The following is a 22,762-nucleotide window of genomic DNA, read 5'->3' on the forward strand; positions in this document are numbered from 1 at the left end:
ATCCAGATTTCCAGTTTTCTTTATATGATGGGCTGAGGAGGCTTTTCAATCCTGTTCTCTGTTGTTGTTGTTTTTTTAAATATTTTATTAAGGGTTTTCTTGTTTTACAGAAGTAAGTGTAATGCCTCGTATTTTTTCCCCATGTAACATTTTTACAAATCCGTTTCATTTGTTGAGGCATTAGGGAGAGAAGGAAAAAAAAGTAAAAAGAAAGGGGGGTGGAGAGAGGGAAGATGGATGGGGGTGGGGTCGGGTGGTGGTGTTTCTATTATGTTTAATGTATGTAGAGTTTGGTGTCAGCGTTGTTTGTGTTGTTCACTTGTGTTCCTTTGGTGGTGAGAGAGGTTGGGGTTGGCCTAGCAATGTAAACAATACGGAGGTGGACTTGTGGGCTGAGCGGCAGAGCACATTTGGGCTGCTCCAGTGACAACCCCCCACATCTCCTCTCTTGGGTAGGAGGGCTAGGAGAAACCACTTCCCAAGACCTTGGAGAGAGCCTGCCAGTCAAAACAGGGCAGTTTTGGACCAGGTGGACCAAAGATCTACATCTGCATAAGGTAACTTTGTACATTCAAATTTTGCGGTGTGTGGGAATCTCACTACAGAAACACCACGATGAGATGATCTCCAGTCAATTACAACCTTTAGTTAACTAAACACTCTCTTTACAGACAACACTATTTTTAGGCTGTGCACATGTTGGCAAAATTAGGCAAAACCAAACATGGTCCATTTTATTATCAATCAGACTGTGCTGCAGTCACAGTGCAGATTTCTGTCAGGTTCCCTTTATTATCAGTTTAAGGAAACCATTATTCAATTTACTGGTCCTGCCCCAGCTAATTTGTTGATCCTGCACTACTTATTATTATTATTATTATTATTATTATTATTATTAAACACAGAGGACTAAAACCAGGCTTTCAAATTTGTCTCTTAAGTTGACTGCACTGCTGCCTGTTTGTGAGCATTCAGTGCTGGAAAACATGAAGCATTTATCGCTTCGCCCACAAATCAGATAAATTGAGGGTACTTAAACTGAAACTGGTTTGTGGGTGAGAGCTTCAGATAGTTATTTTCTACCCTTTTTCCCCCAATGCCTGATAGCTCAATCTCATACATGTTTATTCAGAAGTAAATTGCACTGTGCACAGCGGTAAATGTGCAGAGCACTGCAGGCTTCCTAAAGCTCAGTGGGCTTGAAAGCATTTTCAAGGTGGAGCTGTTAAAACTTACGATCTCTAAGTCACACCAGCCAACCAAAGAGAAGATTATGAGCTGACATCAGCGTATGGGACTGAAATGAAACAGGAAATTGGGGACTCACCCTCCCCAAATACCCTCTTCCCAAAGGAAGAGGTAGCGCTATGGATTAGAACCTGTCGCTTGAGAAGTTGCCCCTTGACAAGCATCGGGGCTGCAAATTGCAATACTGACCCTCCAACTGTGGCCTCTGCCCTTGTTAATTGATGTTCAAAGCCCAAGATGTACAATATGGCACTATGGTGGTTAGCTGGTAGGTATGCTCTCTACCTCTTCTTCTGCCTGGGCAAGTGCTGTAGCTCAGTGTCAGATCATCTACTTTCAATGCAGAAGGTCCCAGGTTCAATCTTTTGGCATCTCCTGGACAGCCACTGCCAATTAGTGTAGACAGCACTAAGCGACATGGGCCAGTGGTCTGACTCAGTAGGAGGCAGCTTCTCATGTGGATCCTGGCCTCGGTCCTGTATACCTGAAGGAGCGTCTCCACCCTCATTGTTCTGCCCGGACACTGAGATCCAGCGCCGAAGTTACAGGGAACCAGGCAGAGGGCCTTCTCGGCAGTGGCGCCCACCCTGTGGAACACCCTCCCATCAGATGTCAAGGAAATAAACAACTGACATTTAGAAGACATCTGAAGGCAGCTCTGTTTAGGGAAGTTCTTAATAACTGATGTTTTAATGTATTTTTAACCTTCTGTTGGAAGCCGCCCAGAGTGGCTGGGGAGACCCAGCCAGATGGGCGGGATAGAAATAATATTAAAATTATTGTTATTATTATCATGTTCCCGTGCTTGCAGAGCAAGACAGCACGGCATCCCGCCATGAGAAAAATCAGTGGCGGAGTTATAGAGGTTTAGGATCTTCTCAAAAGATGCTGTATTTCAGGTGTGTGGCAAATTAGTTCCTCTGTTCCCTCTGTGCAAACCACCGGGAGGGTTATCTTGAGTAACTGAGGTTGAACCTGCTTGGAGCTACATCTGTTTGAAGTTCAGGGGCTCAGTTTTGATGAACCCATGGAGCTACGTGCCAGAAACACATCACACCATGTGGGCAGGGCCCACAGGTGTGCAAGGTAGGTCTTTGAGCTCACCCAGTTAACTTTCCAGATATTGTGGACACCAGCTCCCACCATCGCTGATCATTGGCCATGCTGGCTGGGGATGATGGAAGCTGTCATTCGTAGTATCTGGATGGGACCAGCTTGGCTAGCCTGGCTCTCCATATTGCAGATGCACCACCCTGAAGTCTGGGTGAGCGATTGCGTCTATCAGCTAATTTAACCTATACTTAGTACACACGACTGCTTCTGTAACTGGCAGAGTAAGACTAGAGCACAGACAGTGCACTGGGACACAAGAGAAGAACGGTCCAAACGATGCTCACCACTGGTTGTAACGGGGCACCAGGCATCATGGCATTGGCTAGTTGCATCTGCTGGGCCAGCATGGCCATGTTCTTCTGCTGAATCAGGTTATTGCGTCCATTGATCTCCAACTGTGTTTTTAAGTGTGGCGGTGGGTGAAGGTATTTGCAATTCTCCCTTGAGCATCGTCCCTGGAACACAGCAAAAGAGAAGAAGACTAATTAGGTTTGTCTGCTATTGATTAATACATTTAATTATTCTGGGTGAACTATTTTGAGGCACAAAAACAGTTGGAGGAACCTTGGGCCCTTCAGACATTCTTGAACTCCAACCCACGTCAGCCTCAGCCAGCATGGCCAGTGGTCGGAGATGATTTAGGCAGTAGTCCGATGACATAGGAAGGGTCAGAGGTTCCTCACCTCTGCCTCAAAGTGCTGCTTTCCAGCACACTTTTTTTAAAATAAATAAAAGAGCAGCAATATACCACAACTAACTGAGCACACTTCCCAGATGTCAACATCACCATGGAAAACAACCTAACATTGGCATACAACCAGCAATTGTATTTGCTATATGTACCGCCACCATCTGGGAGAAAGAGGGCAGATCGTGTCAGATGTCCAGTTGAATCATTTTCTACTAGATGATATGAATCTGTTTAAAAAGAAGGAGAAGATCACCACGTTCCTATTATGATTTAAGGCTGCACCACTGTGGTGCATCCTGAAGATGCCTAGGACATTCCAAACAAACAGTATGTGCTTCTACCACTCAGCCAAAGCCCTTCTTAAATAAATGGGTATATTTGTACAGACGTAGTAAAATTTTGATTTGGTATCCTGCCTCTCAAAGCTACTTCCTAATAATGCTGGTGACAAGACTTCATGGAAAGGTAAGGGAGAAAACATCTTCTGAAGCACACTGAGGTAATGTCAAATTTAAAGGTAAAGGTAAAGGGACCCCTGACCATTAGGTCCAGTCGTGACCGACTCTGGGGTTGCAGCACTCATCTCGCTTTATTGGCCGAGGGAGCTGGCGTACAGCTTCCGGGTCATGTGGCCAGCATGACTAAGCCACTTCTGGCGAACCAGAGCAGCACATGGAAACGCCATTTACCTTCCCGCCGGAGCGCTACCTATTTATCTACTTGCACTTTGATGTGCTTTCGAACTGCTAGGTAGGCGGGAGCAGGGACCGAGCAATGGGAGCTCACCCCATCGCGGGGATTTGAACCGCTGACCTTCTGATCGGCAATTCCTAGGCTCTGTGGTTTAACCCACAGCACCACCCGCATCCCAATAAATTTGGATTCCTTCTAAGTTAGGCATGGCCAAACATGGCCCTTCAGATGTTGTAGGACTACAATTCCCATCATCCCTGACCACCGGTCCTGTTAGCTACGGATGATGGGAGTTGTAGTCCCAAAACAGGTGGAAGGCCAAGTCTGGCCATACCTGTGCTAAGTCCTAGGCAATACCCTTGTCTTTTAACAGATTAGCTCAATACACAACAAGGCCTCAGCATGCACAACTAGGAGAAGTACAACAACCCAAATTTTTGAGTGGTGCATAGCACTGCGTGTTGTTCGTGTGCAGATTTTGTCTGAGTTAAAAGGACGGTGCCCAGGGCACTGCAGAGAATGATGAAACCTTGAGTAATATTAGCAGCAGCAATTAGCCATTGACTCTCTTGAGTTTAAACATGACACATCCAAAGAAAATCCCCTACCCACAAGCACAAGTTTCAGGTTTAAATTTAACTGCTCTTCTGGGTAATGCCTTTCTTTCGTTAACAAAATAAAGTATTCTTCTCATTCAGCTAAGAACAACGCCTTAGAACAGAATGTCCAAGTCCCACCTCCAATTCCGAAAACCTTTCAGAGAAAATAGAGCAACATATGACCGATAAAAATGAATTGTATACAGAACCTTCCGTCAAATTTAATGGTCAGTTTCATACCTTCCATTTATTGCAACAAGATCATCCCTGTACTATATCTTCTTGCAGATTAGTAACTCTATATGTCACTGATCCTATTCTCTATGACCTTTCTAAGAATACAGCAGAGCAGAACGGTTTGTATGGCCCAATCCTGCACAAAGAATTATTGAACCTCATGGGGCTTGCTTCCCCAGTGGGCTGCACAAACAACATTCTTAATTTTACAAACCCTACAATATTCAACAAGACTCAGTCCCAGATAAGAATTCACGTTAGTGTAGTCTAAAGCAGATGTCATGTCACAATTGTCAATAATTTTCTGGAGACCACACGCTAGATACCGCCCAATGCAAAATGAAGAGAAACGTCCCCACTCCTGAAGGCCTCTATGCTTCTATGGGCTGAGGCCTGACTGACCCATACTGAACCCGGGATGGGGGGTGGGGTTGTCACATCAAAATGGGTGTGGCCAGAGTGCAAAAGTGGGCGTGGACAATCACCTTTTAAAAAAAGCATATATTTGGTCCTTCACTGCCCAAACTGTGAAGGGGGGTCACAGAGACATTTGAGTATCACAGAATCATAACGGGGGGTCTGAGACAATGATCAGTATGTACATGTATGGACATATATAAGTGTGTGCACATGTGGTGGGTGAAATTCAGCATCATACTCTTCCCATTGTTCTGCCAGTGGAAGCATCCCAGCTTTCCAGGTAGAATGATAACCTACACACTGTTGTGGGGGTTCTTCGAATACCACTCCTGAGCCAATTTCAGTGGGCAGGGGTTTTTTTTGGGGGGGGGGTTGAGGGGAGGCAGCCCCACTGGACAAATGAAAGTTCTGTGCCCAGGGCTTCCATGGAGGAGGCTGGTTAAAGTGGGCCTCACGCCATAGTTTCAACAGAATTTAAACAGATAAATTCTGTGGGGCCTTGGCGGGAACGCGAAACCCTTTGCCATTCAAGCAGAAGAGTGGGCTGGGATGAGTCAGTAAAAGGAGAGAGAGAGAAAGAATGCACAGGGGGGAAATATTGATTATGTGTGATGTAACATCGCCTATTCCATACTGACACCACCCTTCAGTGTTACAGTTCTGCCCCTGTCTGCCCCATGGTCTCCCTCATTTCTACGGCAGGCACAGACGAGGCCACTGCAGATTGGCTGAGCTCAGGTCCCTATTTGACTTGTGGGGATTGACTGAGCTGAATGAGCACATCTGGTCCCTGAAACAAGCCCCCTTCAGACGCACTCTCATCTTGAAAAACAGCAATTAGTCAACAAAATTAATGTTTCCAATGATCACGGTTAAATGTATAACGGTAGAGTCTATTCTCCCAGGGACACGCGAAAAACAAAGATATAAAGAGGCACAAATTTCTTCTTGGCAGAACAAATGGCTTAATCTGAAAGGTTCCAATTCCCTTCTTTTCCGTAGTAATCAATCCAAAAAGCAGCCGTGGCAGTGAAAAACAGAACCTTAATTTAAGCAAAGGGCTGCTTGCATCAAGCTTTGCTTTGCTCTCCCCACCGCCTTTTCTTAAAAAGAACAAATTAATGCAGTACAACATGCCCTTATGTTGTACTTTTGCACAGAAAGCTACAAAGCTTCTCCTTGTTATAGGTCTGCCAGTGATCCAACCCAAAGCTCTCTTGTGTCAGTGTATATGATTTATTTCAACCCATCTGCCTCTGCTCTCAGCAGCCAAGCACACATGACTCTCATTTCTGCAGCTAGCCAGTTGGCATTTGCATAACACAGTATGTTTGATGACGGGATTTTACATAATTCTCGAGATCTTGTTGGGGGTTAAGCAGCAGCAGTAGAACAGTCAATCAAACCGACTGACTATGCCGATATGCCTTTCAAAACACATTCTCACCATTACATTGGAAACCCCAGTCTGGATCAACCCAAGGCCGTGAAATGTGTCAAATATGGAGGAGGTTTATCTAACATCGTAGAAGAAATACAGAATGGCCACAGCATATTGAGGCAGAGAATGCGGGAAGTCAATAGGCACCGCACTTAAAAAAAAGCAGACTTTCTGTTTATGGTTGAACTGTGGGTTAAACCACGGAGCCTAGGACTTGCTGATCAGAAGGTTGGTGGTTCGAATCCCCGCGATGGGGTGAGCTCCCGTTGCTCGGTCCCTGCTCCTGCCAACCTAGCAGTTCGAAAGCACCTCAAAGTGCAAGTAGATAAATAGGTACCGCTCAGGCGGGAAGGCAAACGGCGTTTCCGTGTGCTGCTCTGGTTCGCCAGAAGCGGCTTAGTCATGCTGGCCAAATGACCCGGAAGTTGTACGCCAGCTCCCTCGGCCAATAAAGTGAGATGAGCGCCGCAACCCCAGAGTCGGTCATGACTGGACCTAATGGTCAGGGGTCCCTTTACCTTTACCTTTTATGTAGCGTGTGGGGGGAGTGTTGAGCTAAACAGGCTTAGTGTGTGCAAAATGGGAAACCTGAATTAACAGGTGAATGAAGCAATTAACTTTTCAACAGAAGGATTTACTGTAGCCATTTCTCTACTTTGGGAACCATAAGAAGAACCTGCTGAAGGACCTTCTGATCAGCAAGCCCAAGAGGCTCGAAAACAGTGAGTCAGATAAACAAGGCTAAGGAAACTTAAGAACATAAGAGCCCTGGATTACACCAAAGACCCACCAAGTCTAGCATCCTAGACCTAAGTTGGCCAGTGTTCTAGTTCAATATAAGGCAGTTTCCTATGTTCCTAACCTGTTCTTCACAGTGGCTGACCAGATGTCTGAAAAGTCCCCACACAGGATATAAGTGCAATAGTCCTCTCCCAATATGGTTCACCAACAGCTGATCCTGAAAGTATTCATAGAATTGTAGAATTGGAAGAGATCTCAAGGGTAATCTAGTCCAACCCTCTGAAATACAGGAATCTCAACTAAAGCATCCATGACAGATGACCACCTATTATCTGCTTCAAAGCCTCCAGTGAAGAAACAGCCCGCCACCTTCTGAGAGAGTCCATTCCACTGCTGAACAGCTCTTGCCGTCAGAAAGTTCTTCCACGGCCATAAAGACTAAGAGCCCTCCATGAATTTCTTCACATGTGTGAATTCACTGGGCGGCAAAAGAGCACCGTAGAAGCAGCAGGGACAGGAGGGGAACGATGGAGGATCAGAGAGAGGTTCGCAGGAGGCATCTGAGAAGGACCCCAAGTTATCACACAACCAATCACCTCAGCGCCGGCGAGTTTATATATCACCAGGGCCATTATGCAACCCTGAAATATATATTTAATGTAAACGACCCTAAGAGACCAAACACAATTACCTTGCCAGGTCAACTCACACATGCACACTTTTAAACCTAATGCATTTTCATGCACTCGTACTAACAATCACTCATGATGGTTTGTTGTCAGTGTGCGTGTGTGTGTTTAAGCCCATTTTCCATCCCCCATGTGTACCGTTAGCCTATTTAAATCAATGCAGATCTCTGGCAGAGAATGCATCTCCTCTAGAATTCATCCACTTTGGCACAAAATCTATGCGATTCCTGCAGTGTCCCTCCAGTGGCAATAAAAAAAATGGCCTAATTAGCTAAATATATCATCTAAATAAGACAGGAACAAATATACAAGTTGATTCCAGGGAGATAGGATACAGTCTGGACCGGTAAACTAAAATAATCTCCTTTCAGCATGAAACTCATTAGAGAAGTTGGTTGGATGAAAGATAGTCCACACCTGGCGCTGATGCTGGATTCTCTGTTTCTATAAGATACAACAGCCCTATCAGGGCACTGCACTCATGGTTAGCACCAAGACGCAAGCCAGAAGTGATACCATGATGAGTAGCCCCTCCTTCTGGCATCCACATCTGTAATGGAGTGAGGGGGGCTAGCCTGCACACATATAGAGTTCCATGCAGTTATGGAGCTCTGAATGCTCAGAGTTACAGAACCAAGTGGAAACTTTTATGTGCAACCGCAGAGGATCAGTGCACTGCTTGATAGCAAAGCTGGTTAGAGAGCAGTGTTGACAGTGCCAAGTTGTAAGTTTGATCCCCGTATGGGTCAGCTGTGTTTTCCTGCACTGCAGGGGGTTGGACTAGATGATTCAAAGCATTCCATGATCACTGCAGATGGTGACAGCAGTCACGAAATTAAAAGATGCCTGCTTCTTGGGAGAAAAGTGATGACAAACCTAGACAGCATCTTAAAAAGCAGAAACATCACCTTGCCAACAAAGGTCCATATAGTTAAAGCTATGGTTTCCCCAGTAGTGATGTATGGAAGTGAGAGCTGGACCATAACGAAGGCTGATCGCCAAAGAATTGATGCCTTGGAATTATGGTGCTGGAGGAGACTCTTGAGAGTCCCATGGGCTGCAAGAAGATCAAACCTATCCATTCTTAAGGAAATCAGCCCTGAGTGCTCACTGGAAGGACAGATCCTGAAGCTGAGGCTCCAATACTTTGGCCACCTCATGAGAAGAGAAGACTCCCTGGAAAAGACCCTGATGTTGGGAAAGATGGAGGGCACAAGGAGAAGGGGACGACAGAGGACAAGATGGTTGGACAGTGTTCTCGAAGCTACCGACATGAGTCTGACCAAACTGCGGAAGGCAGTGGAAGACAGGAGTGCCTGGCATGCTCTGGTCCATGGGGTCACGAAGAGTCGGACACAACTAAACAACAACAACAATGAAAATCACACAAAAATAGGGGGAAAGAGTACCGTATTTTTTGCACCATAACACTCACTTTTTTCCTCCTAGAAAGTAAGGGGAAATGTCTGTTTGTGTTATGGAGGGAATGCCTATGGGTGGCATGCCTACGGATTTTCCTCCTCTAAAAACTACGTGCGTGTTATGGTCGGGTGCGTGTTATAGAGCGAAAAATACAGTAACTTTCATCAATGTTTTTGTTTTCCACCACTGGAGGGCGCTCTAGGCCCATCTGAGGACACTTCTCCAGGCATAAAGGAGTGAATCATATGTGCAAGTTTGGATTCTATGCATGGACCCCAGGGGGAGGGGCTACTTGGTGAGGATGAGGAACCTGCAGCTCTTCAGGTGCTGTTAGGATGTAACTCCCTTTACTCCTGACCATTGGACCATGGCTGCCTGGAACTGGTAGAAGTTGGGAGTCCAGCAACAACTGGAGGGGTGCAGGTTCCCCATCCCTGACCATAGGTAACAGCTGCATTGTAGCTGATGAACGAACAGTTGAAATCCAGGTATGTGTGTCATCAACTGAGGTTTGCAGAATTTGACACATTCCACTTTTATGTATGGAGATTGATTTCTTCTTCTGAGCATCTTGCACATATGAAATGGGTGGCTATTTAGACCACACACTGAGACAGGGTGTGTGTGGCGGGGGGTGCTCTGAGTCAAGCGGTATATCAACATAAACTGGACGGAGTTTAGGAACCTGACAACAGTGGACCTTCAGGCCAGAAAAGTTTGCACGAGCCTTGAAAAAGCAAGCCTTGCAGCTTTCTGATTCATGGTGTTTGGAATTCACAGGGAGGTTGGGGTGGGGGTAACACCCTTCCGAAGAATATGCATTAACCGGTTTTGAGCTTTTTCCTAGAATTCGGGCACAACCCCACAATTACTCCAGCGAATGCAAAACCTACCCAAAGCTAAGCACTTTCAGACCAAGCGCACTGTTGATTTCTCTCTTTCGACCTCAGGTGATTCAAACTCCCCCAATGAAATCAGTGTGATTTAACTTTACCTGGAACTTATATGCCCTTTCTGCATTATAAAATGTGGCTAAATGTGCCAGATACAAGTTTTAGGTCCACAAACGCACACGCTTTCTAGGTCTCCTAAGAACAACAGGACTGGGCAGAAGATATTTGCTACCGAAGCTCCCCCCGCTCCCATGAGACTCCATCAGCCCCACATTTGCATTTGGAAAAGCCAGGAGCTGCAGAATGTCCACTTGCACAGGTGAGGAGATGCGGGGGGGGGGGCTGCTAGTACATCCTTAACCTGGGTTGCTAGGTAACAGAAACCTTAAGGTGAGTGTGGCAACATGTTCTCTATGGAAAGGGCAGAAGTTGAAACAGCCACAGGAGCATCAACAGCTTGGGCAGAGGGCATTTGCCACCAACGAACAATGGACCAATCTGTCAATTTCAGTTTCTCCCATTTTTTTCCTAGTTCACTCCATTTTGGCATCAGTATGCAAACTTTTCTACGAAGAAAAAAACACACACGAAAATTTGTGTGAATTTCTCCCAATCTGTGCAATTTTACAAGCATTTTCACTTAATGGAATCCATTTGGTATACTATTTTTGCTAATCTATGTGCTTGTGTGCACACTTACCCCCAATATCGCAGTGCAAAATTGGGAGAAATTCTGGAGGCTACCTGAATTTCAGTTTGCTCCTTGTGTGAATTAAGTAGGTTCTGCAAAAATGTGCACTGAACGAATTTATCCCACATCCCTACCACCAACGTCCACCCCTGTGAAAGAATCTTACTATTGTGTTACTACTACCTTTCAATTTTCAGTTATTGTCATTGGAGCCTGTTGTCGATACATGAATACTGCAGGTAGGCAAGTATGTAAAATATTACACATACAATTTCAGGAGCAGTACAGGGTAGGGTAAACACTGGGGGAAACTATGCAGCAACAGAGATCGACTGGCATAATCATATGACTGGATAACAGCAGCCAGAGTATTAAAAACAACACATGATGTGCAATATTTGCGGAAGGAAAGTATCAATTAGAGAGGCCTGTTACTTTTCCCACACTTAGATATAACCATCAAAAGAACCATCAGCAACAAAAGCCCTCCTGCGTTCATACTGGTTCTGCTATGCTTTTGCAATTATAACTTTTCTGTGCTAAAGGATCTGAAAAGACTGCCCCGGATCTCTACGTCAGGCCACGGGTTCTGCTCAAAGGGCTTGAACTCTACAGATGCTGGGATCTGCCGTGGGAGCCATGGAAAGAGTAAACACGGAGGTAGCTTCCAGGTTCTGAATCTGCCGCGCATGCCATTCTAAACCAGACTTCCTCAACCTGGTTCCCCCTCCAGAGGCTTTGGGTAGCAATTGCCATTAGACTCAGCCAGAAGACCCAATGGTCAGGGGTGATGGGAGAGGTCGCCTTCTTGTACTGGCTCCAGGTGGAGGAAAGGTAGCTCCAAACAGTATACTCATCTAAGCAGCTAAACTCCTCAGACACGACACTATTTTTGGGCGGATTCAGGCAGCTACCATTTTGCACATGCCCCATTGGTGCATGACCGCTAATGCGCAGGTCCTTTCGGACCCGGAGGAGGGCAAAGGGGGGGGGATGAGGGGTGTGGAGCGGCTTATTGTCTGCTCTGCCAACGCACACAGGAACCCCCATTTGAAATGGTCACCACTTGTAAAGCTATAATACCCATCTCTGTATCAGTGAATAAAAGTACTGGCGATGTGTGCAGGAGATACATTTACTTGCTTTCCTCCTATTTCTTAACCAACTCCCCATCAGTTTGGAAAGCCCCCAGGTGTTTCAGCAACAAATCGGCAAAAATGTATTAGCAGCACTTCGGAACACATCATATAATCAGGTCTATAAATAAAACGCCCACATGCAAAAGCAGCGTCGGCAACAAAGTGCTTGTCTAAATAAATGTTTTAACTCGGTTTCGTTCTGGGTTTTAAAATTGTGTAAGGGTGGGGTCTGGTGGGTATTCCAAGAGAAAGTGTGTCTATGGGAGGGAGGGTGACAGGAGGGAAGGCAGTAGAGATTCTATTTCACAGCCATAATTGCCATACAAGACAAAAAATATATATAAATCATTCTGTTTACAGAACGGGGACAACCCAGCAAAGGTGTCCACAATTAGAAAAGGAGAGGAATCTCACACATAATGCCTCACATTTTTCTGAAGTGTATTCCAACCATCCGGAGTAGAGGGAGGAGCAAAGCAAAAGGGAAGGAGAATCAGTGAAAAACTGCACCCCCTGAAACTTCTTATTATTTATTAAATTTGTACGCCAACCCCTCACCTGAAGATCACAGGGCAGTTCGCCACATAAAAATACAGAACGAAAACACAAAATACAAAATAAACCGAAAGCAAACCAGTAACACGCCCCCTACCACAAACACATTTAGAAAGCTGTAGAATGCTCATCAGCCAAAGACCTGGGTAAAGAGAAATGTTTTCGCCTGGCGCATAAAGATATTTAATGAAGGTGCCAGGAGAGCCTCCTGTTCTTAACCCGAGGTACCACTTTAGCTAATGGGGCCTCCTGCTGCCACCACGCCACTACCACGCAATTTCTGTTCTCATCCTGAAGCAAAGCTCTTAACCCAAGGTACTATTTCTGGGTTAGCGGAGTCTGTAACCTGAAGCGTCTGCAACCCGAGGTACCACTGTAATCTAAACTAATCCATAGATCACTGGATCCAGTCCACTAAAACTATTCTAGCTTCACTCACATTTCCTCCCGGAAGGCACTTTTAATTCCAATTTGACTCTTGCTTTGATGAAATCTGGATACAGCCGGGGGGGGGGGGGGAATACGTATCAATATACATTGCATTTCAAGCAACCTTGCTCATCCCTCAGATGACCTTCTTCAAAAGCTAGCCTTCAGTGTTCAGTTTAATACAGACCAGAAGAGCAGGGTTTGACTGGCAAATCTATTATGCAGTGCAATATACCAGAAAAGGGAAGATAGGGGCAGAGTTGGAAAGGAAGAGCAGCTTGTTTTAAGTAAAGCAGCTGCAAAAATAAAAAATCTCCCCCCTATCCCAGCACATTTAAATTCCACCTTTATATTACATTAATTAAAATATAATTGGAATTACACATGACAATCTAGAATCTGGATGACAAAAATAATATAAAGGAAGTGCAGAATTTGTTAAGGAGGAAAAAGCTGTTGTGGTCTAATGGATGGCATTCTATTTTTATCCTGCAGAGAAGCTATCACACTGCAGGTGTATTAGCAAGTTAACATTTCTCTTTGGGCTGCAGCCACTGCAGAGAGACGCAAGTGGCCCCCAGACCTCAGCTGTGTCACGTAGGCAGGTTTTTATTATTATTACAGAACACTCACATAATATAGTTCTGGAGTCGTTAAAATCCCCAAAGATTTGCTGCTTGACCTTGTTGGTTTGTAGGTTTCAACCTTGACTTTTAATAATGCAGTGGCTTGGTTTTGCTTTCTTTTGGTTGTTGTTGTTGTTTTGCAACGAACAAGTAAATCAAATGCAAATAAGAATTTATTTATTTTTAAATGTCTTAATTCTCCAACATATCAATTGATTTTTTTAAAAGGTTACAAATAGATTGTTTGTTGTTGTTTGCCAACAGTTTAGAATTAAAGCCCTCAGTCAAGCAAGGTGAAATGAATGTTTTGTTCTATGGAACTCCAATAAATAAGCTTAAACGGGAAAAGGAATAAACATATACAGTGGACCCTCTAGTTATGAACCGTTCTGGATATGTAACTTTCGGGTTACTAACACGGCAAACCCGGAAGTGTATACTTCCAGGTTTTGCCGTTTGCGTGTGCAGAAGCACTTAATCGCGCTGCGTGCACAGAAGCGGCGCCTCTGCCTATGGACTTTTTGGGTTGCAGACGGACCCCCGGAACGAATTTAATTCGTATCCGGAGGGTCCACTGTACCTGAAAAGGATATAATGCGTAGAGTGGAAATATATGGGTGTTGTTGTTTTTTAGTCATTTAGTTGTGTCCGACTCTTCGTGACCCCGTGGACCAGAGCATGCCAGGCACTCCTGTCTTCCAATGCCTCCCTTTGGTCAGACTCATGTTTGTAGCTTCAAGAACACTGTCCAACCATCTCGTCCTCTGTCGTCCCCTTCTCCTTGTGCCCTCCATCTTTCCCAACATCAGGGTCTTTTCCAGGGAGTCTTCTCTTCTCATGAGGTGGCCAAAATATTGGAGCCTCAGCTTCAGGATCTGTCCTTCCAGTAATATATGGGTAGGGGTCCCCAATTCAGAGCTCAGAAGCACCCTAACACCCTCAGAGATAAACCCTCAATACCCCTGTGAAACTCTCCACTGCCTTGTCCCTCCTCCCAGGGGACCGCAGCAGCAGCAAGGAAGAAGAAAGAAGGATATGTTTATCTTTCTCCTTGACTTCCTCTTCCTAAGTGGGACAAAGAGGAAATACAGAAGAAGCAGAATACCTAATTGCTACTGCCAGTAAGCTAAACAAGCAGGTCCCATCTAATGTAAATTGGCCCATGTGTTTCAGAAGTGGCTATTGAAAAATCTGTTGGCTGTTTAGAAGTATGTCTACGTGCTTTGCTTTCAGAAAGGCATTCATAGAACTGATCCGGAGAAGATCAAGGGGAGCTCCATTTTGTGCTATAAGGCTTGATTCCCACCCCCCACTACAGCCCTCTTCAAGGGTCGACACTCACCATCCCTGGAATGGCAGGAGATGGAGCACAGAGAGCTGCAGCAGGAAAGGTAAATGGGGAGAATTTGGCAGTTCTCCTTTGTGCGGAAGCACTTTTCTGTTTGTACAAGCCATCTTTGAATCCAAGCTGTATACAGTCATACCTCGGGTTACAGACACTTCAGTTTACGTGTTTTCAGATTATGGACACGCCGACACCTGGAAGTACCGGAACGGGTTACTTCCGGGTTTCGGTGCTTGTGCATGTGCAGAAGCACTAAATCACGCTTTGTGCACGTGCAGAAGTGCCGAATCGCGACCCGCGCGTGCACAGACGCGGCGCTGCAGGTTGCGAACGCTGTGGATTGCAAAAGTGACTCCTGCACGGATCACGTTCACAACCTGAGCATCCACTGTATTTCTCACACTGGCACGCAACCCGAGGTAGAAAATTTTAAAAAAATTGCCCTTAGATTCAACCGGCCTGCATAATTTTATGATCTGCTTGTTTCCTAAACCTGATAAGACTGCTTGATTGTAGGGACGGGACACACACCTCAAAGCGGTTTACAAAAATGATAATACAGTGGTACCTCGGGTTACATACACTTCAGGTTACAGACTCCGCTAACCCAGAAATAGTACCTCAGGTTAAGAACTTTGCTTCAGGATGAGAACAGAAACTGTGTGGTTGCGGGGGGAGGCCCCATTAGCTAAAGTGGTGCTTCAGGTTAAGAACAGTTTCAGGTTAAGAACGGACCTCCGGAACGAATTAAGTACGTAACCAGAGGTACCACTGTAGTATTATCACTAAAAAAATTACAACCATAATTTAAAACATACGTAAAGTTTAAAGTGCAATAGAATACACTAAAACAAATTAAAACTCACACGAACTTTCTAAACATCTGGGTCAGCTTGCCTAAACAAGAATGTCTTCAGTAGGCACAAGGGGGGGAAATACAGTGAAGACATCTGCCTGATTTCAATAGGAAGGGAGTTCTAAACAGTAAAGTTTAGTGGTGTGGGTATTATGTGGCACCTGTAGCAGTGCCAATTCTGCTGATCGAAGTGGCCGGGTGGGTAAGCTGATCTCGTAGGTAAACTGGACCCAAGTTGTGAAGGGTTTTATCACCACTGTTCAACCAGTCTCTCTCTCTCTCTCTCTGGCCTATTCACAAGGCAGTCAGAGCTTATTGGTTGAAATGCTTGGCGAGATTTCAGGCAGAGAAATACTGCCTTCATCTGTAAGAAACAGCATGCCATTTTGTCATACATAAAGCAAGGCTTACTTCTGCGTTATGTAATTGGGCTCCCTTATGGCAGATCGTAATTGCCCCCTTTTTATTACGCCACTTTATAACACTCCAAGTGCTTGACTTTCTGCAACAGGGCTACACAGATAGCGCTGCGCTTGATACTGCAATTAGCCTCTGTGCACAGACTATTCATAAATATATACTGGGACGGGGGAAGAGAGAAATATGGAGTCGTTATGAACTCCGCTCATGCCAGCTGCGGCCTTTCCATACGTCTTCATAAGAAGGAACATGAAAAAGCAGAGGGGAAAGGGCAGATGACTATCATATGATGTTTTGCTTCTGCTGCCATATCAACAAAGTTCAGGCCGAAAGCCGAGGATCTGCTAAACCATTTGATTAGGGCACTGTGACTTCTGCAAGTATTTCAGATTGTTTTCTGCCATGGCAGGAGAAATAATTCATTGCAATACTCCCTCCGGCCTGCTACAGCAGTAGTTTCCCCTCATTTTCTTTTTCCGGATATTGTGTCCAAGCTGAGGGGAAGGAGATCAGTTTTTATGTTCATTCTTCAGGGGCTGTAGCTCAGTGGCAGAACAGATGAATAGAATGACCTCACATGCTCCCCCCATGAAACCCACAAATATATATATATCTGTAAATAAGCACAGCCTGAAAGAGTCACATTTAGGGGCATCAGCCTACTAGTATCCACTTCGTAACTACTACAGTGGTGCCTCGCAAGACGAAATTAATTCGTTCTGCGAGTTTTTTTGTCTTGCGAATTTTTTGTCTTGCGAAGCACGATTTCGGAAAAGTTTTGGAAAAGCTTCAAAAATCATCAAAGTCTTCAAAAACCTCAAAAAAAGGCTACCACACCGCGTGCTATGAGTTGCTCCTCGAAGTCAAGTCGCAACTGTATTAACGGTTTTAAGAAAAAGGAAACAAATTTGCAAGACATTTTCGTCTTGCAAAGCAAGCCCATAGGGAAATTCGTCTTGCGAAGCAACTCAAAAAACCAAAAACCCTTTCGTCTTGCGAGTTTTTCGTCTTGCGAGGCATTCGTCTTGCAAGGTACCATTGTACTATATTTGTACCAATTTTATCCTTGTTGTCGCTGTCCTTATTTATTCAAAACAGGAGCCAGTCCCCCAGCAGCTCACACTGGTCCATTGTGGGATTTAAGTCTTGTAATTGTGGGTGAAACACTTATTTTTAAGGACACAAAATCACCAACATCTGGACGTGAACCTCATAACACAGCTGTGGCAAATGCAAGAGTCGAGGAAGGCTGCAATCCTGTACACTGTGGATATGCAACTGTACAGGATTGTGCATTCCCTTGGAGTATTCTTTAGGGGGACAACACACCAGGAGTGGGAGGTGCCACAGACTGCACTAATCAAAAGAAGGATGTGCCCCCCCTCTCCACCCCCTTTTTCTCGTTTGTCTTTCACTCCTAGCAAAAGCCACCCCCTGCAGCTAAATGTTTTATGGGTATTTCTTTTCCCCCATTGGCACCATATATTAACCATTCCCTCCCTAGCTGTGTCTCCCGCCCCAGCAAAAGTTTGTATGGTAAGCCCGATAAGGGATGTAGCAGAATTCCAAAAGAAAAGGGAGAAGTATTTGCCGCTATTCACTTATTCATCCTGTGATTGATGTTTGCCATTGTTCTCAGTCTACAAGCTGTTACTTATTTAATGGCATTTCCCCCATTTGCATTGAAATTAATGGTGTGGAATAATTAATCACTTAAAATCAAGCCAAGGGCTGAATAATGTAGTTTTTGTCAGAAGCTGAACTGCAGTGGAGCAGAAACGCTGTTGCATGTGGTGAACATGGCTCGGAATGGAAATTAATGCCTTCTTACATGCAAGAGCCCAAGTCATCTCAAGCCAAATCCAGGCTGGAGGAGGGTGGGGGGGGAGAGGAATTACTGCTATATTCACATACCTGGGAGTAAGTGCCACTGAAAACTTAACTTTTACATGTACAGGGCTAAACGCTGTTAGGTGAATTTGAATTTATTTATTACGGCCGAAGACCAGCTTGTCGCTGTTAGGTGTTTCTGGAGAGGGCAGCCAAAGATAAAGGTAAGTCTTTAACTTAGACGAATAAAGGCTGTAAAACTTATTTCACTTTGCAATATTATACTGCAGCTGCACGCCTTTAAACTTCTAAGCCAGGCTGTTGAGAACTCAGCTCTTTAAGAGGAATGTTATTATTCCCAAAGATCAAAGTTATTGGGTGTCATTTTGTAAACACTGTGGAGCATGGAGCGCATAACATTATTGCAAGCTTCGTACGAGGTTATGATCCTTACAGTGGTATAAAAATAGCTAAAATAAACAGTCCCAGCAAGCAGGCACAGCATAAACTCTGAAAACTTCAAAAAACAGCGCCACTCATTCTTTTTTAAGAGGGACAACTTGATTATCCCAAAGTGAAGAATTTCCTGGCTGAACTGTGCTTCATTCAGATGTAGCTCAGATGTATATATCTGAAGAAACTCTGCGGCTGAATTAGGTGGGGGAATATCTTAAAATTAAACAGCTTCAGCATACTGTGGCTGCTTATCCCCACTGCACCCCCATTTTTATGACACTGCAGGGGCACTACCAGACTTACAGAATATTCACTATACAGTTTTGGACTGTGTTTACACAAAACAAACTGAGGGGCTTTTTCCCCCCCTCAGTTTCCAAAAGGCAATTGTATAGAATCTTGTTTTCCATAAATCCTTGCCATCATAGTATCTCTGTGGATTTTCACACACACGGCAGAACTGCCAGAACAAACATGCTGTTTATTAAAAGAGGCGAAACACTATTTGAATGAATCTTTCTTCTTCTTACCCTAGGGTAACAAATTCAACCTCTTTGCTCAGGCAGAGTAACACAATTAGCCACTAATATCATTTTAGGGAGCTGTCTGAGATGTCTGCATTAATTCTGAAATTCTTTTAAAATTATATGGCCTGGTACTCCAAAACGTTGCAGCCGTTTGAATTATATTTACCTAAACCTGAAGATGTATTCCCACTGTAATTAATGTGATTGTTGTTGTGGATGATTCTGTTGTTCCTATGAATGAAGGGTCGGAGTTCAGTGATAGGAACATCTGCATTGAATGAAGAGGGTCCCAAATCGAATTCCTGGCTTCTCCAGCTAGGGTTGGGAAAGACCTGGGCTTGGCCATGCCTCTCCAGGACTTCAATCAATGTTGACAATACCATGCCAGAGAAACCAAGGGTCTAATTCAGTAAAGTAAAGGACCCCTAGATGGTTAAGAGCAATCAAAGGTGACTATGGGGTTGTGGCACTCATTTCGCTTCAGGCCGAGGGTGACGGCATTTCTCCACAGACAGCTTTCCAGGTCATGTGGCCAGCATGGCTACACCGCTTCTGGTGCAACAGGACACTGGTGCAAAACAGAGCGCATGGAAACGCCATTTACCTTCCCGCCGCAGCAGTACCGATTTATCTACTTGCACTGGCGTGCTTTCAAACTGCTAGGTTGGCAGGAGCTGGGACAGAGCCACGGGAGCTCACTCCGTCGTGGGGATTCAAACCACCAACCTTCTGACCGCCAAGCCCAAGCAGCTCAGTGGTTGAAACCACAGCGCCACCCATGCCAGTGCATGGTCCTGGCTCACCAACCAGGACAACACCGCATTCAACAATTAGAAACTTCAGTGGCAGAGTTATAGGTAGGGCATTAGTACATGTGTTCACATGGCTGTAGTCTACAGCTGAAAATAAGCTTCAGGAGACTCACAAGGATACAGGTATACCATTATGCCGTGAGTACTATGGTAAACAATTAGATGGACCTATTTATTAGGGATGCATGTTGAGGATTGAAGTCTTTTTACACCAAGAATGGGAGGTGCTTGTGTCCTGCTTTGACAAGCTTGAAACAGTGGCTGCTTTTCGAAAAAGCTACTGCGAACAATGGCAAGCAATTCCTCATTCACTCATATATTTTTTCAGCAGAGAGGGCCTGCAAAGAGGCGGGGAGAATTATTCTGCAGGCAGGGAAGAAGCATTGCTTTCACTCTGAACTGGCTTTCTCTTTATGCCAGATATACTAGTCTGCTTACTTATGTGATAGTGCATCATCAGCGTGTAAGCTACCCCACCCCTCAATTGGATGGGTCCACATAGTCAGCAAAAGGAGCCCCACTTTAAAGTAGCAGTGCCAAAGCTGCAGCAATTTAGGCAGGGAAGGGCATTAAAATAGCAAGCAATTCAAAAAGTAAGAGAGCTGAATGCACCATTTGGTGGAAAGGTAGGCTACGGATCCAATAAAACAGACAAACAGATTTTCCTCCACCACCAACAAAATTGTGCCCAAAATATTCTTTTGCGAACATTCAGCAAAAAATATAGAAATAACAACAAATGCTTTTAAAACACACCAATATTGACCTTGTATGTTCACATCCCTTTAAATATGAGCCCTGTTGGCACCATAGCTAAGAAAGTGCCCCAGTTTGAAGCGACACACAGTGCTTTCAAATAAGTATATAATGTAGAACAAATCTAAAATCAACCAGGAATAAAAGATGTATTTTGTATTTCAACATTTCTTGCTATTTCACCAAGCAATGCTTACAGGGACGAGGAGCCTTTTACAAACCTCCTGCTAAACCATACTGCTTTAGCAACTTAATTCAATATATGTACATAGATAACATAAGCTGTCTAGGATAATAATTCTGTCATTTGCATTTTAATATCAAAACTAGAAAAGTGCATTGTTTATAGGCAGCCGGGATTACTGAGCCAGATACTATGCCTTCATGGAGCTATGCTGAGCTACATGAGTCAAAGATATGGCTCATTGATTTCATCCTTTTCTGACTGCATTAAATCAAGTAGTCGGAGTCTCAGGCTCTCTGCTTGAAATCTAAATAGCTCCAGTGAAATAAGTGTTGCTTCAAATCAGAAACGCACTTCAAGCTTAGATGTTCTGCTGGTGAATCTGCCAGCAACCGGCACAATATCCAAGATAGGGATGTGAGTGGTGCTGTGGTCTAAACAACTGAGCCTCTTGGGCTTGCTGATCAGAAGGTCAGCAGTTCAAATCCGTGCAACGGGGTGAGCTCCCATTGTTCTGTCCCAGCTCCTGCCAACCTAGCAGTTCGAAAGCATACCAGTGCAAGTAGATAAATAGGTACCATTGCGACGGGAAGGTAAATGGCGTTTCTGTGCACTCTTGCTTCTGTCATGGTGTTCCGTTGCGTCAGAAGCCGTTCAGTCATGCTGGCCACGTGACCTGGAAAGCTGTCTGTGGACAAACGGCAGCTCCCTTGTCCTGAAGCGAGATGAGTGCCACAACCCCATAGTCGCCTTTGACTGGACGTAACCGTCCAGAGGTCCTTTACCTATTTACTTTCCCTGCTGAAATTTAGTATAATTCACCACATGGACTGGGGTGACCACAGAATCATTTCTGCCACTCCTAGCACCAAGTATCAGTGACCTGGATTGCAAGAGCACGAATTCACAACATGTTGACTTGCTTTACGTAATGGTACAGTTCAGAGTGCAAACTCCCCAAAGATTTGTCCACTCCAGTGGAGAGTGTCCTATACAGAAACGGCCCCAGTGACCCTCCATGGGAAGGATGTAATGTACCTGCTGGGCAGCTGCAAAGAACACCTGTACGCATCCACTCTTCTTATGGCTGCTGTATTTTATTTAGAGTTTAGCTTACCTTGTGCTTAAGTCTCAAAATGGGTTGACTTAAAAAAAACAAAGCATTCTAACAGTTCTGGTGCCTAATATGTACAAAACTTCTAACTATCCCACTGAGATTAAAGCAACAGCCATAATTATGCCAGATGCAAGACACACAGAGAGAGAGACAGACATAAAAACACACACACACACACAAAATATTTGGGTAGTGCCATCTAATCAATGCATCAAATTTGTGAGCTTTGCTCCCTCCCTCAAAGCAGTATTGGAAAATATGTGTCACATCAGACTGTAGATTTCTTTTCTGCAAATAATAAAGTAGCACGTATGGATAAACATTCAGTGGTCCAGCTGATGTGGAAGCAAGCTTAAAAAACTTGTTTTAAAAAGAATAAAAAACCAATGTTCAAATGAGTATACATACAAAAGCAAACAGACTGTGTAACCTAACCCCTGTGCCACTATGAACAACTGTTAAACACCACCACCAACAACAACAACTTTTTTTTGGTATGGTGCTTCAGTGTCAAGTGGCTTCTGGCTGCCATATTTAATTTAATTTAAATATATATATTTATATATTTATAATTTTAATAAATTTACCACATTTTCCTTCCTGGAATGCTGTGGAGCACCACAACTTCTAGGGCATTGGGGGAGGCAAATGCAACAGAGTGGCCCAAAGCTACTAGCTCCTGTAGGGATTGGGTGTGTGTGTGTAGAATACTGAAGTCCAAGGCCAGCAACAGGTGTGGGGGGGGGGGGTCCAACAGGCTTCACCTTGTTGGAAGGAGCCAGTGGAAAGCCGCTAAACAGGTCATTTGAAGGGTGCAGCAGGGTGGGACTGA

General features: G+C 44.6%; 1 protein-coding gene across 19 annotated transcripts in view; it reads right to left on the bottom strand.

Moving 5' to 3' along the window:
- MBNL1 (muscleblind like splicing regulator 1) overlaps positions 1-22,762 on the bottom strand; it is a 180,978-nt gene that overhangs the window by 42,835 nt on the left and 115,381 nt on the right. For all 19 annotated transcript variants that reach the window (XR_013393137.1, XR_013393136.1, XM_028731328.2 and 16 more), the window contains one exon: positions 2,646-2,816. Coding sequence is in view for 17 of the 19 variants with exons in the window: in XM_028731325.2 (XP_028587158.1) it covers positions 2,646-2,816 (171 nt within the window). In the remaining 2 variants the exon portion in view is untranslated. The remainder of the gene's footprint in view (positions 1-2,645; positions 2,817-22,762) is intronic.

Source organism: Podarcis muralis, chromosome 6 (assembly GCF_964188315.1).
Source record: "Podarcis muralis chromosome 6, rPodMur119.hap1.1, whole genome shotgun sequence".
In the NCBI taxonomy this organism is placed as follows: Eukaryota; Metazoa; Chordata; class Lepidosauria; order Squamata; family Lacertidae; genus Podarcis; species Podarcis muralis.